The sequence below is a fragment of the Ceratotherium simum genome, chromosome 39 (assembly GCF_057802395.1).
Source record: "Ceratotherium simum simum isolate JZ-2026a chromosome 39, ASM5780239v1, whole genome shotgun sequence".
Classification (NCBI taxonomy): Eukaryota; Metazoa; Chordata; class Mammalia; order Perissodactyla; family Rhinocerotidae; genus Ceratotherium; species Ceratotherium simum.
The window spans coordinates 11,052,693-11,069,607 of record NC_141938.1 but is presented as its reverse complement, the minus strand read 5'-3'; the positions used below and the strand labels follow the sequence as shown (position 1 = coordinate 11,069,607).

The 16,915-nt window shown below is 56.8% G+C and overlaps 1 protein-coding gene across 1 annotated transcript in view; it reads left to right on the top strand.

The window, feature by feature from the left end:
• Nucleotides 1-442: 442 nt before the first annotated feature.
• MYO1F (myosin IF) overlaps nt 443-16,915 on the top strand; it is a 31,466-nt gene continuing 14,993 nt past the window's right edge. Inside the window, exons 1-14 of the mRNA XM_004443764.3 lie at nt 443-576; nt 9,311-9,448; nt 9,923-10,012; nt 10,095-10,189; nt 10,554-10,641; nt 10,752-10,841; nt 12,943-13,074; nt 13,239-13,373; nt 13,611-13,743; nt 13,940-14,136; nt 14,840-14,920; nt 15,047-15,133; nt 15,879-15,965; nt 16,466-16,633. Of these exons, the coding sequence (XP_004443821.1) occupies nt 574-576; nt 9,311-9,448; nt 9,923-10,012; nt 10,095-10,189; nt 10,554-10,641; nt 10,752-10,841; nt 12,943-13,074; nt 13,239-13,373; nt 13,611-13,743; nt 13,940-14,136; nt 14,840-14,920; nt 15,047-15,133; nt 15,879-15,965; nt 16,466-16,633 (1,524 nt within the window). The 5' untranslated portion in view covers nt 443-573. The remainder of the gene's footprint in view (nt 577-9,310; nt 9,449-9,922; nt 10,013-10,094; nt 10,190-10,553; nt 10,642-10,751; nt 10,842-12,942; nt 13,075-13,238; nt 13,374-13,610; nt 13,744-13,939; nt 14,137-14,839; nt 14,921-15,046; nt 15,134-15,878; nt 15,966-16,465; nt 16,634-16,915) is intronic.

Here is a 16,915-nt window from a genome sequence, read left to right as displayed (position 1 = left end):
CCAGGAGGTGGCCTGCTGCTGTCCTAAAGATCAGGGCATGGGCTGACACCATGGGTCCCCTGTGTGGAGGAAGGACCAGCAGAGGCCGCTCTGGAAGAGGGAGCTTGCTCAGGGATGCCCAGAGCACGCACATCTGAAGCGGTTTTGAAAAGACCTGAGCAGCCCAAATGATTCCTGGGGTCAGTCACGCAGCCAGCTGACCTGCGTGCTGCTTGCTGCAGCCCGTGCCCCTGAGGAGCGGGAGAAGGGGCTTCTGGGGTCTGGCGGGGGCTGCCATCCATCCTTGATCTCTCCCTTCAGGCTCAGAGCCCCAAACAGCCCGCTCCCCCTGCCCTGCCGCTGCTGCTCGAGCTCTCTCCCCGCCCCTGGGCCCAGCTTCCCTCCCCTGTAGCCGCGGCCCCTCCCGCCAAAGGAAGTGAGAAGGGGGCTGTTGTAACAGGAACTAAGGCTGGGAGTCCGGCGAAGGAGCAGGAGCAGGGCCATGCCTGAGCCACCCCCCAGAGCCCCCTGAGCCTACACCCCTGCCACCACTCATTCGGGCGCCCCCCAGGGGCCTAGACACCAGCCCCCACCATGGTAAGTCCTTCAGGGTGGGCCCTGAAGCACAGGGGTGGGGGGGCACCAGCCAGGTGGAGGTGCCCTGGGGGCCACCATCAGAAAGTGGGGTGATGGAGAGGGGCACAGCAGACCCTCTGGGGTTCCTCAGTGCAGCTCAGGTGCCCCCAGAATCCCTCACCAGGGACCAACTCCCATCTGATGGTGGACAGAATGACTATGGGGGACCGAGGATGGAGAAGTAACTGGGGGACAAAGGTGGCCCTGAGGGGTCTCACAGTGTCTGCAGGGATAAGGACACACCCCTTTCTTGGGGCTCGGGGAATCCAGTCTCCAGCCCAGCTTGCTCTCCCATCTCCCTGTGTGGCCTTTGGCAAGTCACTTCCCCTCTCTGCACCTCACTTCCCGGGAATGTCATATTTGGAAGTCGGCTGAGATGTGGAAGATGTTTTGGGGCCCTCTCCGCTGGAACTTCGGAGGGTCTATGGGTTTGGCCACTCTGAGTCCACAGCTGGGAGGGGAAGTTGTGTCCAATGGGCGGTGGGGTGCAGTGGTGGTGTAGTGACAGTCTGTGTGGGTGACAGAGGTGGTCTGGCTGTAGCAAGCACAGAAGTGGGAGATAATGAGTCCCAGTATGCCCACACGGCCACTGGTACCCTTCCGTGCAAGGGTGGCAGGGGACACACTGCAGCCAGAGGCGTTGCCACCTAATGAGGTTGAGATCTGATGGTGGTCGAGGTGATAGGGTTGGGGAAACTGTGACCATCATGGGTCTAGATCCAGCAGCATCATAACACACACACTAAACGAGAGCTTGGGCTGCCTATAAAAGTCATCCCCACAGCCCCGAGCATCTGCAAGCCACTTCAGCTTTCAGTTTTGGTCATTCTGTCCATGAGGGTGTGTGGCTGGGACAGTCACAGAGCCAGTGGTGACAACTGCAGGGTTCCTGGCGGTGGCAGCAGGCAGCTGAGCAAGGCGGAGGCAGGGAGGTGGACCAAGGGGCAGGGATTGTGTTAGTCTGCAAGAGAACATCTTCTCGGGCATCATTGGCCAAGGACCTCTCTGGGGAATTCACAATGAAAGCATCAGTGAGAGCTCTGGGTTTAAGAAAGAAACTCTTCCAAGAAGGATCAGTCCAGAAGGACTTGAGCTCAGATGCGTAGACTTTGATCAAAAGAACATAACAAATGATTTGCTACTTGAAAGAAAAGCAACCCCCGCAAGGAAGCCTTATGAAATGCTTAGTCAATTGTTTGCTCGGCCAGTGGGGTCTGGGAAGGGAGAAACTCACCCAGAGGACCACGGAGGAGAAAAAGAGTGGAACCCACCCATAAGGCCAATACCTCTGTCTAGGGGTGCTGACGTCTTCCTGGAGGGGTGATGGGGGCCCAGAAAGATTCAATGAAACAACGTTCTTAAAGTACTTTACAGAGCACATAAGATGCTCTCAGTACACAGTAACCGGCGCTGCGGGTGAAGCTTACTCATGGCGGGAGTTAGCGATGGCAGTGGGTGGAGGTGACTGGCTCTTGGTTGTTGAAGAGGGGATGCTGTTGAGTGATGGTGGTTGGGTTGGTGCTGTTGGTTGTTGCAAATTGGTGGTAAGAATGCTTCTTGTGGGTGGGTTGGTGGTGGTGATGGTTACTTTTGGTGCCAGCTAACGTTGAACGTTGGTGGTTGGGTGTCAGTTGTTTTCAGCTGGAGGGTTGATCCATGGAATGATGGCAGTTCGGGGGTCACTGTTATTAAGAGTTGGGTGGCATTGATAGCGATGGTTTGCTCTTGGTGGTTCATTGTTGGTTTTGGGTGACGGTCTCTGGAATAATGGTGATGCATTGTCGGTTTTAGAAAGGGGTATTGTTGATTGCTGCTTCGATGGTAGTTGGTTATGTTGGCTATTGATGGCTAGTATTGGGATCGTGGCTGTTTTTGTTGATGGTGGTTGATTATGATGCGTTGCTGGTGGTGGTGGTGGGTGATGGCGGGAAATTGCCGGCAGAATCGATTGTTGTTTCTGTTGGCTGGTGGTGCTAGAACTGGGGTTATCAGCAGTTTCTGTTTGACATCGATGGCAGGGCAGGTGAGCAAAGGCAGAAATTGGTTGTCTTCGTTTGGTGATGTTGGTGACGTGAAGGTCATGGTGGTTGTTTTTAAAGTAGAGACATGAAGGAGGGAGACCGGTGATGTGGCTACTTGGTCGTTGAGGGGCTGTCAAGGCTGGGGGCCAAGGCTGGGGGGAGGAAGAATCAATAAGACCTTCAGTTGATTGGAAGTGAAGGGCGAGGGAGACTGAGGTGTCAGGGACAGGCAGGTCTGCCTTGGGGGCTGGGCCCCCCCCCCAGAGGTTCTTCCCTAAAGAGCAGAGAGAGGCAAGGCCACAGGCTCAAGCCAGCATTCCCAGGCAGCTCAGGGCCTCAGCTCCCCAGCTGTGATGAACAAGGAATTGTCCAGTATCCAGCAATTTGCCGGCTCTAGGACAAGGGTCCCCACATGTTGGATAATGCCCAGAAGGAAACTGAGACCCTCGCCCCACCAAGGGAAGGGGAGACCCTGGGAGCCTTTGGAAGTGAGAATGTTGTCTGGATGGTGTGGGGAAGCGAGGTGTGGCCCCAGAACCCCCACCAAGTTGGGGAGGGCAGGAGCAGGCTCCGGAGGCATGCCAGGTGCCAGGGTGGGGCCAGAGGCCGGGGCTGCTGGAGCCGCCCCGGCCTCTGCAGCTTCTCATCTCCTCCCGGCCGGCAACCACAGCTCGGAGGACCCGGGCGAGGAAGGAAGTGGCTGCTTTGCTGCTCCCTCCAGTCTGGGGCTCTGCTCATCACCACCCAGGAGCAGGAGGCCAGAGCAGTTGGGGCAAATTGCAAAAGCTCCCTCGTCGGGTCCTTCCTCCTGGGCCCGCGCCCTGTGCCTGTGGACTGGCCGCTTTAAGGCTGCTGCCACTGCTGGCAACGGGAGGGAAGCTGGAGTTTCCGCTTGACAAGCTTTGCCTCATTGAATCTGCATAGCTTCCCATTTCCCAGATGAGGAAATTGAGGCAAGCTGCCATACAACCAAAAGTGGCAGAGAATTTCAACTCAGTGGCCCCTGAGGCCACACTTTTAATGGCCACCTTGACCCACAGCTTCCTCCTCCTCCTCCTGCAAGGTGAGAGGCCCCCCAGGGGGTGTACTGACCCGCACATGCCCCCTGCTGCCCATCCTGGCCTCATTTGGAGCTGGGCCCTCCTCCAAAGAAACTAGAATCCTGGTGTCCCACACACACCCAAGGGCTCCCTGGCCCATGGCGCCTGCTGCCGCCACCAACTCTGCTGGGGAAGTTCATGTTGTAAAGCCTGCCTCCTACAGGAAGCCCTCACTGATCACCTCCTCTCTCCTTAGCACCATCTGATGTGGACCTACCGTCTCCTTGGGCAGCTCATTTCACCCGCTCGGGGTAACTGAGTTCCTCAAGAGCAGAATTTAGGCCAGGTCCCCACCTCTCTCCATGCACAATAGGGGCTCAGGAAGAGTGTTCCCTCCAGGGCTCCAATGCCCCAGCCCTACAGGAGCCATCACCTTGGTCACAAACAGGCCCTCGCTCCTTCAGCACCAGAGAAGCCCCACCCTCCTATGCCACCTGCCTTGGGTTGGGGGGCGCCTCTCTGAAGAGCTGAAGTTAGAAACTACCTCCGCCCTCCCACCCCAGCCACCTCGAGCCCCTGACTGTCTTTCACAAGAGCTTCAGCAGGTTGAGTCATACTCGGCTTGCGGTCAACTGTGACCACAACCTCTTCATTGCACCCCCACCCCCAAGGAACAGACTTAGGAACAAACAGTTTCGACTTGACCCGTGGAGACCTGGGGGCCACAGAGAGAGGGATACCCATGACACAGGGCTGGAGACAGTCTCTTCCCAATGGCACTTCATTCATTCATTCATTCATTCATTCGTTTGACAAGTATATATTGCCCAGCTCCTATATCCTCTGTCAAACACCAATCGCTTCCATGAATTGGTCTTAGGGCCACCAGCTGTCATTCCTCAGGCACCCCAGCGCGTCTCATCTCTGCCCTGGCTCATTTACTCCTCTCAGCAAACCCACAGAGGAGGTTTATTATGGAATCCATTTTACAGATGGGGAAACTGAGGCTTGGAGAAGTGAAGTGGCCTCCCTGGGGTCACGTAGTCAGTCACCTGGCAAGCCAGGCCTCACACCTGATCCCTCTCAAGCTCAAATTCCTGACTGTTCTCCCACACACTGCACCCACTTGAGCAAAACTGCCTCCCTCTGCCGCAAACAACCGCGGATTTTGTGATTGCATGGAGCTCAGAGTGGATCTGGGGGTCCCATGCCTGAGGAGGAACACAGAGGGAGGGATGGCTGGGGATGCAAGAGGCAGAGGGCCACTCAGCTGGGGGGGGCGGGGAGGGGGACAGGAAGAGGAACTGAGTTCTGGGGCCAGGAGAGCCAGCTAGACACAGCCGGCCTTGGGGGCCTCTGACCCCAGAGAAAGGAAGCAGCTTTGAGGCTCAGCTCAGCCTGAGAGAGGCCCAGGAGCGTGGAGATCGGGCTGACCCCAAAGGGGAAACCCTGGACTGGACCAATCTTGTCTCCGCCCCATCCTCATCTGACCTGAAGCACCAATCCCGGCCACTTCCGACCCAGACCAGGCTGGGGACGGACAGCCTCCAGAGTCCTCCCCCAGGTCTTCCCTTCATGCTGTGTGACCTTGGGGAGGACACCTAACCTCTCTGTCCCATCGTCTTCTTGTCTGCAAAGTGAACCTAGTCATAGTACTGACCTCAGCATGTGTCGAGAGGATTAAATGAGGTAATTCACGGAAAAAGCTTAGACCAGAGTCTGGAGCAGAATAACACCCAGTGGGGTGCTAACTATTATTGCGATTGTTGTTGTTTGTTACCATAGTTACCACCCCAGGCCCCACCCCTCGAGCTCTTCAGAGAGAGGTTCCGCTTCCTGTACCCTCCTCTGTGCCCACACCCCGACCTGGCTCAGGGAAAGAGCAGACCGCCCTCGCCTTTTGTGCCCCACTGGCCGTGAATGACGCCCCTTCGCTCCCAAATTTCATCATCTCCTCTCATCAACACACTCTGGTCTCTCCATCTTGAAAACGGGAAATAGGCTCCCCTGACCCCACCCCTCTTCGAAGCCTCTTTCCCTCTTCCCCTTCTCAGCCAGACTGTCCAAAAGCCGGCTTCTAGAAGCCTCCCAATCCCACTTCTGACCCTGAGGTCGCCAACGCTCTCCGTGGGGTCCCCGGAGCCTCCAGTGAGCGAGGATGCTCTTCAGTAGCTTGGGGTCCGGACGACGGCTCCCTGCTTCTCCCACCCAGCCTTGTCACCTCCAGGCCTCCCTCTGCCCTGGCTGCCTCTGACCTCCCGGGTGACCTCCTGCTCAGCCTCTGTGGTGGGCACCCTCTCCCCGCCTCGGCGCTGCTGCCGCAACTTCGTCCCTCCCTCCCCCTTCCCGCTGCCTCCCTGGGTTCTTAGCGCATCACACCGGTACCCCCTTCTTATGACAAACGTCTTGGCAGGCCCCCTGAAACCTTGACATGAAATTCACAGACGGTGAAATACACCAATTCCCCTTGTTTCAAACGTAATTAACGGGATGCCCTGTAATGCGGAGGAGAAAGTCATTTAGGATAAAATGTGTGCACAAAGATGAAAGGGCTCAGGCCAGGGGCTCAGGGATGCCCACTGGAGCCGCCAGCTGCTCACACCTGGACACAGGTGTATCTCGATGAGCTGAAAGCCCCCCGCAGGTCGGTGCTGAGCGGGGTGCCGGCCGCGTTAACGCCACGAGCCGCGTGAGCTTCCAAAATGCTGAAAACTCAGTGAAATCTGAACAAAACTAAAATCTCCCTTGATATAGGTAGTCACATTGCTGGAAAACGCAGTGGGTATCAACCGTGCAAAGAAATTATAGATTTTCTCTTTATACGTAAAACAGAATTTGGTCCTAGGTTCCGATGATTATAAATAAGTTTGTCACTTACGTGAACATCTGCTGGGGTGGCGTGGGGGGCTGCGGGCAGGACAATTATTTGTGTGAAAATTTGGCACCTGTGGCCCCCTGAAAATGCCAGTCTGTCCCCATCCCTGGGGATGATTCTTAAAGCGCCCCCAGGAGCAGTACGGCCCTGCTGAGAACTCTCCAAACCACTGACAATCAAGTCCAAATCCCTTTGCTTGGCATTCAAGGCCCTTCAGGACCTGGCCCTGGCCGACCTCCCCTCCATTCCTTCACGCAGTGCCTCATTCCTTTATTCATTCATTCACGTGAGCCCTGGCGCCTTGTCCCACCAGGCATCACCTGAGCCCCTGCCCTCAGGAGCTCAGACACCAGAAGATGCTGCTAATGTGAGTGATGTCCAGAACGTGAACGGGGCTGTGGTGAGGGTCGCCCGGGGAGAGTGGGAGTCCAGAGGGAGCACCTGACCTGGTCCGGGGTCAGGGAGGTCTTCTCAGAGGAGGCGTCATCTGAGCTGAGTCTTAAAGGATGGATTGGCATTAACTGGGCAGGAAGGGTGTTCGGGGCAGAGGGATCAGCATCTGCAAAGGTTCAGAGGCAACTCAGCAAGGAACTGAAAAAGTTCTTCCCGGAAGACTTATGTTACCGGCACCCAGTAGGTGCTCAAGAATTCTATGTAGATGCATGAATGGGAGGGTGAGGGGAAGCCGCAGATGGGTTTTCAGCCACCGAGAGATGAGGTCGGATTTGCCATACGGAAAACATTCTAACTACTCAGGCTGGAAGCAGTTGGAGGGGTTCACCTGGCCTGGTGCTCCCTGTCTCCCTGCTCTCGATATCCCTTCTTGACTTTCAAGTCCCAGCCCAACACCCCTTGGGTCCCAGCCCCTCGTGGGTGTAGACACAAGAGCCCGGCCTTGGCTGTCAGAGGGACCCAGATTCGAATCCGACATTCTTGGAAACAGCTTAGCTGTGTCCTTAGTAGAGAATCAAGCCACTGCACTCTCAAGCCTCAGTTTCCCTCCTAGCCCTCACCCCACTGAGCCGCTGTGAGGATTGCTGATAATATTGGCAACACCCACCTCCCCACCCCAGCGTCAGACATGTCATGGGTACTTGGTGACGTTAATTCTGTCTCGTGCCGCTCTGCCAGGGCCCATCCCCACCACTGCTCGGGCTGGGGAGGAGCGCCAGCCCCCAACCCCACTTCATTCTCCAGAGCAGTTAATCCCTCACATCAGCCCTGGGAAGTGAGGCCGCTTCTCCCATTTTACAGATGAGGTCATTGAGGCGCACAGCAGTGTCAGGTCACCCAGCCAGGACTAGAACCCAGGTCTGCCCCATCCCAAAAGCTGGGCTTGTTTAATGTCCATGGATTCCTCTGGGAACCCTCCTCCGGCTGTCTGCGTGTCTGGAATCTGACCATGCACCTCCCTTACTCAAGAACTTTCCATAGCTCCCCAGTGCCTCCAGGAGAGACTGCGCCTCAGCCACCTCTGCCCTACAGTTCCCCACACTGACCCCCTCCTTGATCCCTGCCTGAGTCCCCTCTGCCCAGCATGCCCGTCTCCCTTCCCTGGAATCGCCTGGCAAATGCCCATCATCTTTGAAGACTTGACTTCAATTTCCAGCATCCTTTGCTCTTGGGGTTCTCCTCTGAAGCTGGGTTTCTTTCTTCACCCTGTTCCTTGTGCATTCGCTAGATCCTCCCTGCTGGGGCTGAGAAAGGACTCAGTCCCAGGCCCTGCCCTCCAAGAGCTCCTGGTCTGGTGGCTTCCTGGAGGAGGGGCATCATCCTAGCCCGAGTGCACCAGACGGGGGCGCTCCAGGCCGCCATCACTCTGTTGGCCAGACTCCTCCCATGGCAGGGGTGTACTGAACGGAGAAAGAGTGGGCCTGAGAGAGCCAGCGCGTTTCAGTGTTTAAAGTTCTTGATGAGTTCACTTGGGCTAAAAGGATAGAACATTCCAGAAGGACTTCCTGGAGGAGGAGTCTTTTGGAGAGCCTGTGTCTGAGTCTCCTCCTTGGGGCCTAAGAAAGATACCATCTGATGAAAAGCTGAAATGAGAAGGAGAAGCAGGAGCCTTGGAAGGTGCGGGAGCTGGGGAGGGGGAAGACCGTGGCTGGGGCACAGGAAGGCTGAGGCGCAGGGTCACAGCTGGGCACGGAGGAGAGAGGTTACAGCCACGTGGCGGCTGAGAGGATCTCAGAGGGACAGGCTGGGGTGCTTGACCACGAGACAGGAGCAGGGAGTGGGAGGAAGGAGGCCATCTCGAGGTGGAAGGGGCGGGCAGTGGATCAAACGCCATGGAGAAGTCATGGATGCAGCCTGGGCCTGGGTGGGGAGAGGGGCTCAGGGAAGTGAGGAGCAGAGAGTCTGAATGGGAAGTGAGAAGGAGGGTGGGCCGACTCCCCCATCAAGCCTTCCCCTGCTCCCTCATCCCCTCCACAGCCCACTGGAGCCCCAAGAACACTGGGGCCCCACTGGGCCCAGCGTCACTGTCTCCTCCGTGGCAGCGGGATACTGAGTGGAGGGATGGGTGGACAGAGGGACCAAAACGGAGGGCTAAGGGATGCATCCGAGCTGTCGTCCCGTCTGGCCGCCTCCTTTGGGGCAGGGAGCCTGGTGTCCCCAAGATGGGGAAGGAGGAACAGAGGTGGCAGAGGTGGGCAGAATCAGCAGCGGGCAACGGAGGTGAGCCAGGCGGGGGTGCTGAGGCAGCAGCCCCTGCGGCGCCCCCCTGCAAGGGCTCACCCCCATCCCGCCGCCCCCACCCCCAGGGCAGCAAGGAGCGCTTCCACTGGCAGAGCCACAACGTGAAGCAGAGCGGCGTGGACGACATGGTGTTGCTGCCCCAGATCACCGAGGACGCCATCGTGGGGAACCTTCGCAAGCGCTTCATGGACGACTACATCTTTGTACCCTGGGCTGTGGGCGGGGGCGCGCAGAGGAAGGACAGAGGGACAGGAGGATGACTGGCCGCTGGAACGAGGGATGGAGTGTGGATGGATGCGGGGAAGGATGGCAGAGGGACCGCAGCACAGAAGCGGCACACAGATGCCTGAGCAAATGAAGAGAGGGAGGGATGGGCAGTGAGAGCCCCAGGTGGTAGGACAGGGGACAGATGGAGTGAGAGCAGGGCCCTGGTTGGGGCAGCTGTGGCCCCTACTGCTCCCTCTGCCCTGGGGTAGCTCAGCCACAGCATATCCCATTTCCTCCCATTCTGGACCCAGTCTCGTTTTTTCCTGAGACCCAGGGTGCATCCGAGTATCTCTATCTTTTCCTCTGGCCAATGGGGTTCTAGGAGGGCCCAGGGGAGCAGGATGAGGGAACAGGGGCCCATGAGGGACAAAGCCAGCCAGGACACCACATGGCCCTTAACCACCCCCCAGACCTACATCGGCTCCGTGCTCATCTCCGTCAACCCCTTCAAACAGATGCCCTACTTCACTGACCGCGAGATCGACCTCTACCAGGGCGCGGTGAGGCCGGGGCCGGGTGGGAGGCACAGCGCCAGGACCCCCTGGCCCCAGCCCTGGGCTGAGACCTGACCTCCCCCGCCAGGCCCAGTATGAGAATCCCCCGCACATCTACGCCCTCACGGACAACATGTACCGGAACATGCTCATCGACTGTGAAAACCAGTGTGTCATCATCAGGTACAGAGTGGGGGGCCCCAGACCCTCCTACATCATCGCCACCCCAGGGAGGTTTGCTGGGAACTCCCGATCCAAACAGATCCTTGCCGCCCCTCTCTGCCCCCAGCCTGCTTCACTTTCCTTGTCACTATCTGACCCATGATGTATTTTATTTATTCATTCTGGTATTCTCCATTTGCCATCTTTGTTAGCTGCAAGAGGGCAGGGAATTTCATCTGTCTTATTCACTATAGTACCCCCAGTGCCTGGCACACAGTAGGTGCTCAATGAATGAATGAATGAGTGAATGAACGAATGATCAGGCATTAGAAAGGGCACTTCCCCCCACCCCTGGCTGCTGATGGTGCCTTTTACCCACCCGCAGTGGAGAGAGTGGAGCTGGGAAGACGGTGGCAGCCAAATACATCATGGGCTACATCTCCAAGGTGTCCGGCGGGGGTGAGAAGGTCCAGGTGAGGCGAGAACAGAAGAACGGGCTGGGTCTCTCCACTGCGTGGTCGTTCCCCACCCCACTCCTGCCTCAGTCTAGCCTCTTCCCACCCCCACCTGCCTCTTTCCCCAGCACGTGAAGGACATCATCCTGCAATCAAACCCACTGCTCGAGGCCTTTGGCAACGCCAAGACCGTGCGCAACAACAATTCCAGTCGTTTTGTGAGTTTCTGACACGTCTTCCCAAGAATACAGGAAGTACCTGCTCCTGGATGGGAGACTCACTTCCTGTTATGGTCCGTCTCAAAAAGAGTCCCCCACGGGCAGAACTGTGGAGGCCATGACATGTCTGTGTAACATTCTTAAATACTCCCCTGCCTGCAACCAGGCTCCGTCTGTTCCTATCCACATTTCAGGTCCCATTTATTCTTTCTTTCAACAAATAGTTCTTGGTCGCCTTCTTCGTGTCAGGTGCTGTGCTGGGCCTAATGGAAGACAGAATAGGTAAACAGATCTGGATTTATGGTCTGTTTCTGTCACTAGATTTCTGGCTTGGACCAAAAAAAGATGTCACCTCCTGAGGCTCCTCTGTTTTCTCGTCCAGAAAATAATGGGGATGATGTTAATATCCATCTCATTGACCTCCATAATTTCAGTACAGTGCCTGCATATGAAAATGGCTTAACAAATTCCATACACTAATAGGATTATTTTATTTCTCTAAATATTATTAGCTTTTTATTTCCTATATTTATTTATATATTACATATTAATTAATATAAAATATAATTATATATATACTATATATAGTATTAATATATCTTTATATTATTATATATAAAATAATTTTGTATATTTATAAAATAAAATTATAATTATATTTTAAGTATTTTCTCCAACATTTTATTATTAAAATTTTCCTTTTTTTTTTTTCTTTGTGAGGAAGATCGGCCCTCAGCTAACATCTGCCAATCCTCCTCTTTTTGCTGAGGAAGACTGGCCCTGGGCTAACATCCGTGCCCATCTTCCTCCACTTTATATGGGATGCCGCCACAGCATGGCCTGACAAGCGGTGCGTCAGTGCGCGCCCGGAATCTGAACCCTGGGCCACCACAGCAGAGCATGCGCACTTAACCGCTACGCCACTGGGCTGGCCCCTAAAATTTTCAAATACACAGAAAAGTTGGAAGGATAGTACACTGAACACCTGTATTCTCAGCTCCTAGACTCTGTCATTAACATTTTACTATCCTTGCTTTATCATCCATCCATCCATCCATCTTATTTTTTAATGCACTACAAAGTAAGCTGTGGACACCATACCTTTCCCCCCAAGCACTCTGGCATGCAGATCATTAATTATAGTCCAATTTAAATTTGCAGTTCTCTTTTATTTCTTTTGCAGTAACATTTGCATACAGAAAATTACATAAATCCAAAGTAGACCATTTGGAAAAATGCATATACCTGTGCAACTCAGACCCCTATCGATATACAAAACATCACCATCACTCCAGAAAGTTCCCTCCTGTCCCTTTCCAGTCAATCTCTACTCCCACCTTACCCCAGAAGCAACAACTCCTCTGATTTTTTTTTTCACCATAGATTAGTTTCACTGTTCTAGAACTTCATCTAAATGGAATCACACTGTATGTATTTTCAAACTACTGATAGACATAAAAACATGGGTGAACCTCAAAAACATAATTACATTTTATTTTCTATTTTTATTGTTCAATAGAATGAGTATATGTCATCTATGACAGGTGCTTGTGTAATATGATGATGTAACTTGCATTGTTGTTGGATGGAGGTGGCAGAAAGGAGAAATAAGGAGGCTTCTCTGTCTCCCAACCTCTGGCCAGAGCAGAACCCAGTTGGTGTCAGACACCAAAGAAGGGGCTTGTGGGACCCTTGCTCTGGGCTCGGGGACAAGACGTGGGAGACATCCAGGATCGCGGAACCAGTAGCATCCCACAGACACATGGAGGCCTCTGTGTTGTGGTGGAGGGTCTGGGGAACTGGTCAATGAAATGTGATAGTTCTACGTGGCAGGCACAGGGCTGCATGCCCAGAGGGAGAGCTTGAATCATCAGAGAGGGAGGAAAGGGCATTCTGCTCCAGCTAAAGCGAAGGCTGGAGGGAAGAAGCCAGTGAAATCAGGAGCTGTCAATCAGCGGGAGGTGGGGAGAGAAGAGCACGTTGCGTTCCCATGGGGAAGAGGGAAAAAGAGGCCACGCTCATAAGACCCATCCCCAATCCTTCCGCCACCTGCACCCCGGGACCCGGGGTGGGGAGGCTGACGTGGCTCTCTTGGGCTCAGGGCAAGTACTTCGAGATCCAGTTCAGCCGCGGCGGGGAGCCGGATGGGGGCAGGATCTCCAACTTCCTGCTGGAGAAATCGCGCGTGGTCATGCAGAATGAAAACGAGAGGAACTTTCACATCTACTACCAGGTGCAAGGAAGGGGGCTGTGGGGCTGGGCCAGAGGGAGCCGCGCCTGTACCCAGGGGGAGACATGGGAGGGGCAGTGTCCGCGAGCCCGTGACAGCGAGGACAGAGGGCTCACAAGGGCTGTGCCAGCGTAGCGCCAGACGCATGAGCATCGCTCACCCTCCAGCTGCTGGAAGGGGCCTCGCAGGAGCAGCGGCAGAACCTGGGGCTCATGACCCCCGACTACTATTACTACCTCAACCAATCGGACACCTACAAGGTGGACGGCACCGATGACCGCAGCGACTTCAGTGAGACCCTGGTGAGCACCGACCACCACTCCAGCCCTGGGAACCTCCCTGTGTTACAGATCAGGAAACTGACGCCCAGAGAGGTGCAGGGACTTGCCCAAGGTCACACAGCAAGTAGATCGAAGAGCCGGGACAGGGACCCAGTTGTCCTGACTCCCTGCGTCCGTGCTGTGGCCCCAGAAGCCTGACCTAGGTGGGGGACAGGGTCAGGACCCGAGGCACAGGCTCTGTCCTCGTTGTGCCCGCAGAGTGCCATGCAGGTCATCGGGATCCCACCCAACGTCCAGCAGCTGGTGCTACAGCTCGTGGCGGGCATCTTGCACTTGGGAAACATCAGCTTCTGCGAGGATGGGAATTACGCCCGGGTGGAGAGCGTGGACCGTGAGTTGGCTGGGTGCTGGGGAGGGTGGGGTGGAGGCGTGTGTGTGTGTGTGTGAACTGCTTCCTCCTAGTTCGGCCCCCAGAAGGTGAGAACCCACGAAGACAATATCAGTGTCACTGAGCTAAATGGGGAGACGGAAGTGCCCGCACGAAACCCAAGGGCCTGACCGGCTGCCCCCCTCCCCCCGCCCCGCAGTCCTGGCCTTCCCCGCCTACCTGCTGGGCATCGACAGCGGGCGGCTGCAGGAGAAGCTGACCAGCCGTAAGATGGACAGCCGCTGGGGCGGGCGCAGCGAGTCCATCGACGTGACCCTCAACGTGGAGCAGGCGGCCTACACCCGCGACGCCCTGGCCAAGGGGCTCTACGCCCGTCTCTTCGACTTCCTGGTGGAGGTGGGTGCGGTGGGGCCCGGGGGGTGAGAGAGGCACTGGCCCTGGGCTTGGACCTGCTGAGTGGGGGAGGAGGCTTGACTGTCACAGCCTCACCAATCCCCGGCCGTGGGAGGCATCAAGCAGGGGCAGGAGGCGATGAGACGGCAGATTCAGGGGCTCCCTCTGGCTGTGCTTGGAGCCCAGGAAGGAGGGGGCCGGCAGAGCCGTCCAGGCCTGGACTGGGATAGCAGCTGTGGGGACGGAGAGGGGTGGGTGCATTTGAGAGCCCAAGGGGGGCTGTCAGGAGGACAAAGTGATGGCCTGGACGGGGGTGGGTGGGAGCGGGAAGTGTTGAGTGGTGACAATAGTAGCCAGCATTACGTGCCACCAAGTGTGTGCCAGCCACCATTCTGTTTTACGTGCATCGATTTATCAAATTCTTAGAAAAAGCCCTATAAGGTAGTTGCTATTATTAACCCATTTTAAAGATGAGAAAATAGAGATGCAGCGTGGTGAAGGGGCAGAGCCAGCTCTCAAGGCAGGAATCTGGATGTTCCAACACCTGGATTTCTCACACGGGTGATTGATTGGCGGGGGGTGTGCACAGAGCTGGGGAGGGCAGGAGAGAGACTGGTGTGAGGGGACGCGGCCTGTGATCATGCCTAAGAGCATATCAAGAGAGCGGCAGGCTGGCGCTCACCGGCCGTCCCCGCCCGCATCACAGGCCATCAACCGTGCTATGCAGAAGCCCCAGGAGGAGTACAGTATTGGCGTGCTCGACATCTACGGCTTCGAGATCTTCCAGGTACGGCCTCTGCTCCCCCCACCCACATCCTGTCCTCCCTGTGCCCCGCTCCCGGGCTGGCCCAGTGGCCCAAGGAGCCTCCAGCGTCAGCCCACTGAGGGAAGCACCCTCTCCCTCCCTCGGCAGAAAAACGGCTTTGAGCAGTTCTGCATCAACTTCGTCAATGAGAAGCTACAGCAGATCTTCATTGAACTCACCCTGAAGGCTGAGCAGGTGGGCGGGGGCAGCCAAGCGGCCAGGGACAGGGGACACTGGGGTTGGGGGCAGGACCGCACAGGCCGCTGAGCAAGCAGGGGACGCCCCGGCGCCCCATTCCCACCTCTCTCTGCTGACCTGTGTGGTCTCCACCATGAGACTTCCATCAGAAGAGGAAGGCTGGGGAAATAGCTTCCCTCTTCGTTCCGTCAACGATTATTTATTAAGTACCTGCTGTGTGCCAGGCACTGTTTGTGGTGCTGGGGAGACCGCCGTGAACAGGATGGATAAAAATCCCTGCTGTTTTCATTGTACGCCTCCCGCAGAAGCACGGCCTGAGACAAGGATTCAGGGCGAATACCAGGAAAGGAGGGAAGAAGTGAGAGAGGGATTTAAAAAGAGCCCGAATAGGGTGTGTTGATGAGCAGATTATGCTGCAGGCTACTGGGGATCAGTGCTGCTGGGCCCCGGGGGACACTTCGCAGAGCAGAGCTCAGATTTGGCCCACCTGAGGAGCGAGGGACTCTGGGCGTCGACCCACCAGCTCCTCTGCAGTCGAGGGCTGTCAGGGGTGGCACTTCCGGCCTGCCCCTCCCAGAGCAGTGGGCTTTGTTACTAGAGACAGTCCTGAATGATGAGATGGGGGCTACGGGGGGACACCTGCCACCCTCCTTCACCCAGCCTTGTGGAGCGTGCCTTCTAGAAACACAGCACCTTTGCCCAGACACCAGCCCCCATCCCTGCCCCCTCTGCTGCCCCCCAGGAGGAGTACGTACAGGAGGGTATCCGCTGGACCCCCATCCAATACTTCAACAACAAAATAGTCTGCGACCTCATCGAAAACAAGCTGGTGAGGGCCGGGCCAGCCTTGGGGGGGCTCGCCAGGCCTGGAGCTGGGCCTGGGAGACCTGGGAGGGCGGGGGGGGGGGCTATGGCCCCCAGAGGCCCTGGGAGCCTAGAGACAGATGGAGCACAACTGAATTATCCCATCAGCCACCTCGTCCATTCTCTCTCACCTTTCATGTATTCACTCAACAAACATTCCCCCAGGCAGCTTGCTCAGGGTCAGAGGGAGTCAAAGCTGACAGGTCTCCCACCAGGTCATCTCTGACTGGGGCAGAGAGAGGCATGGATCCCTTATGGGGTCCCTCACTGCATCCTGTGCCCCAGCGAGCTTCCCCAGCAGCCCCCCACACACCTGGGCCCCCCACCCCCACCCCCTTTTGCTCTTGTATTTGGAAGTCTGCTCTCCTGCACTCCCCACCTCCCCAGTGAAGCTCTCTCTCCCGCTAGTGGGACGGGGGCGGGGCGGGGCCAGGCTGAGCGGCTGCCGCCTGCCCGGCCCCGCAGAACCCCCCGGGCATCATGAGCGTCCTGGACGACGTGTGCGCCACCATGCACGCCACGGGCGGCGGCGCCGACCAGACCCTGCTGCAGAAGCTGCAGGCGGCCGTGGGCACCCACGAGCACTTCAACAGCTGGAGCGCCGGCTTCGTCATCCACCACTACGCCGGCAAGGTGCGCCGCGCCCCCGCCGCCTCGCAGACCCCAGGGGCCCCCTGCTGCGGCCTCCAAACTTCCTGGAAGGAGCCCCCAGGGACCCCCCCCCCCAGCAAGGGCTGCAGAATTCCACCGACCCCCTTCTCCAGCCCTCCCCCGACAGACCAGAAACATGGAGCTCCTCCCACTGACCCGCAGGAACTGGCCTGGGCCCCCCACTGTGGTCCTTCAGCCAGGGCTGCAGAAACCTGCTGGGCCCTGATCAAGGTCACAGCTCCCCCTTATGGGACAGAACCTCTC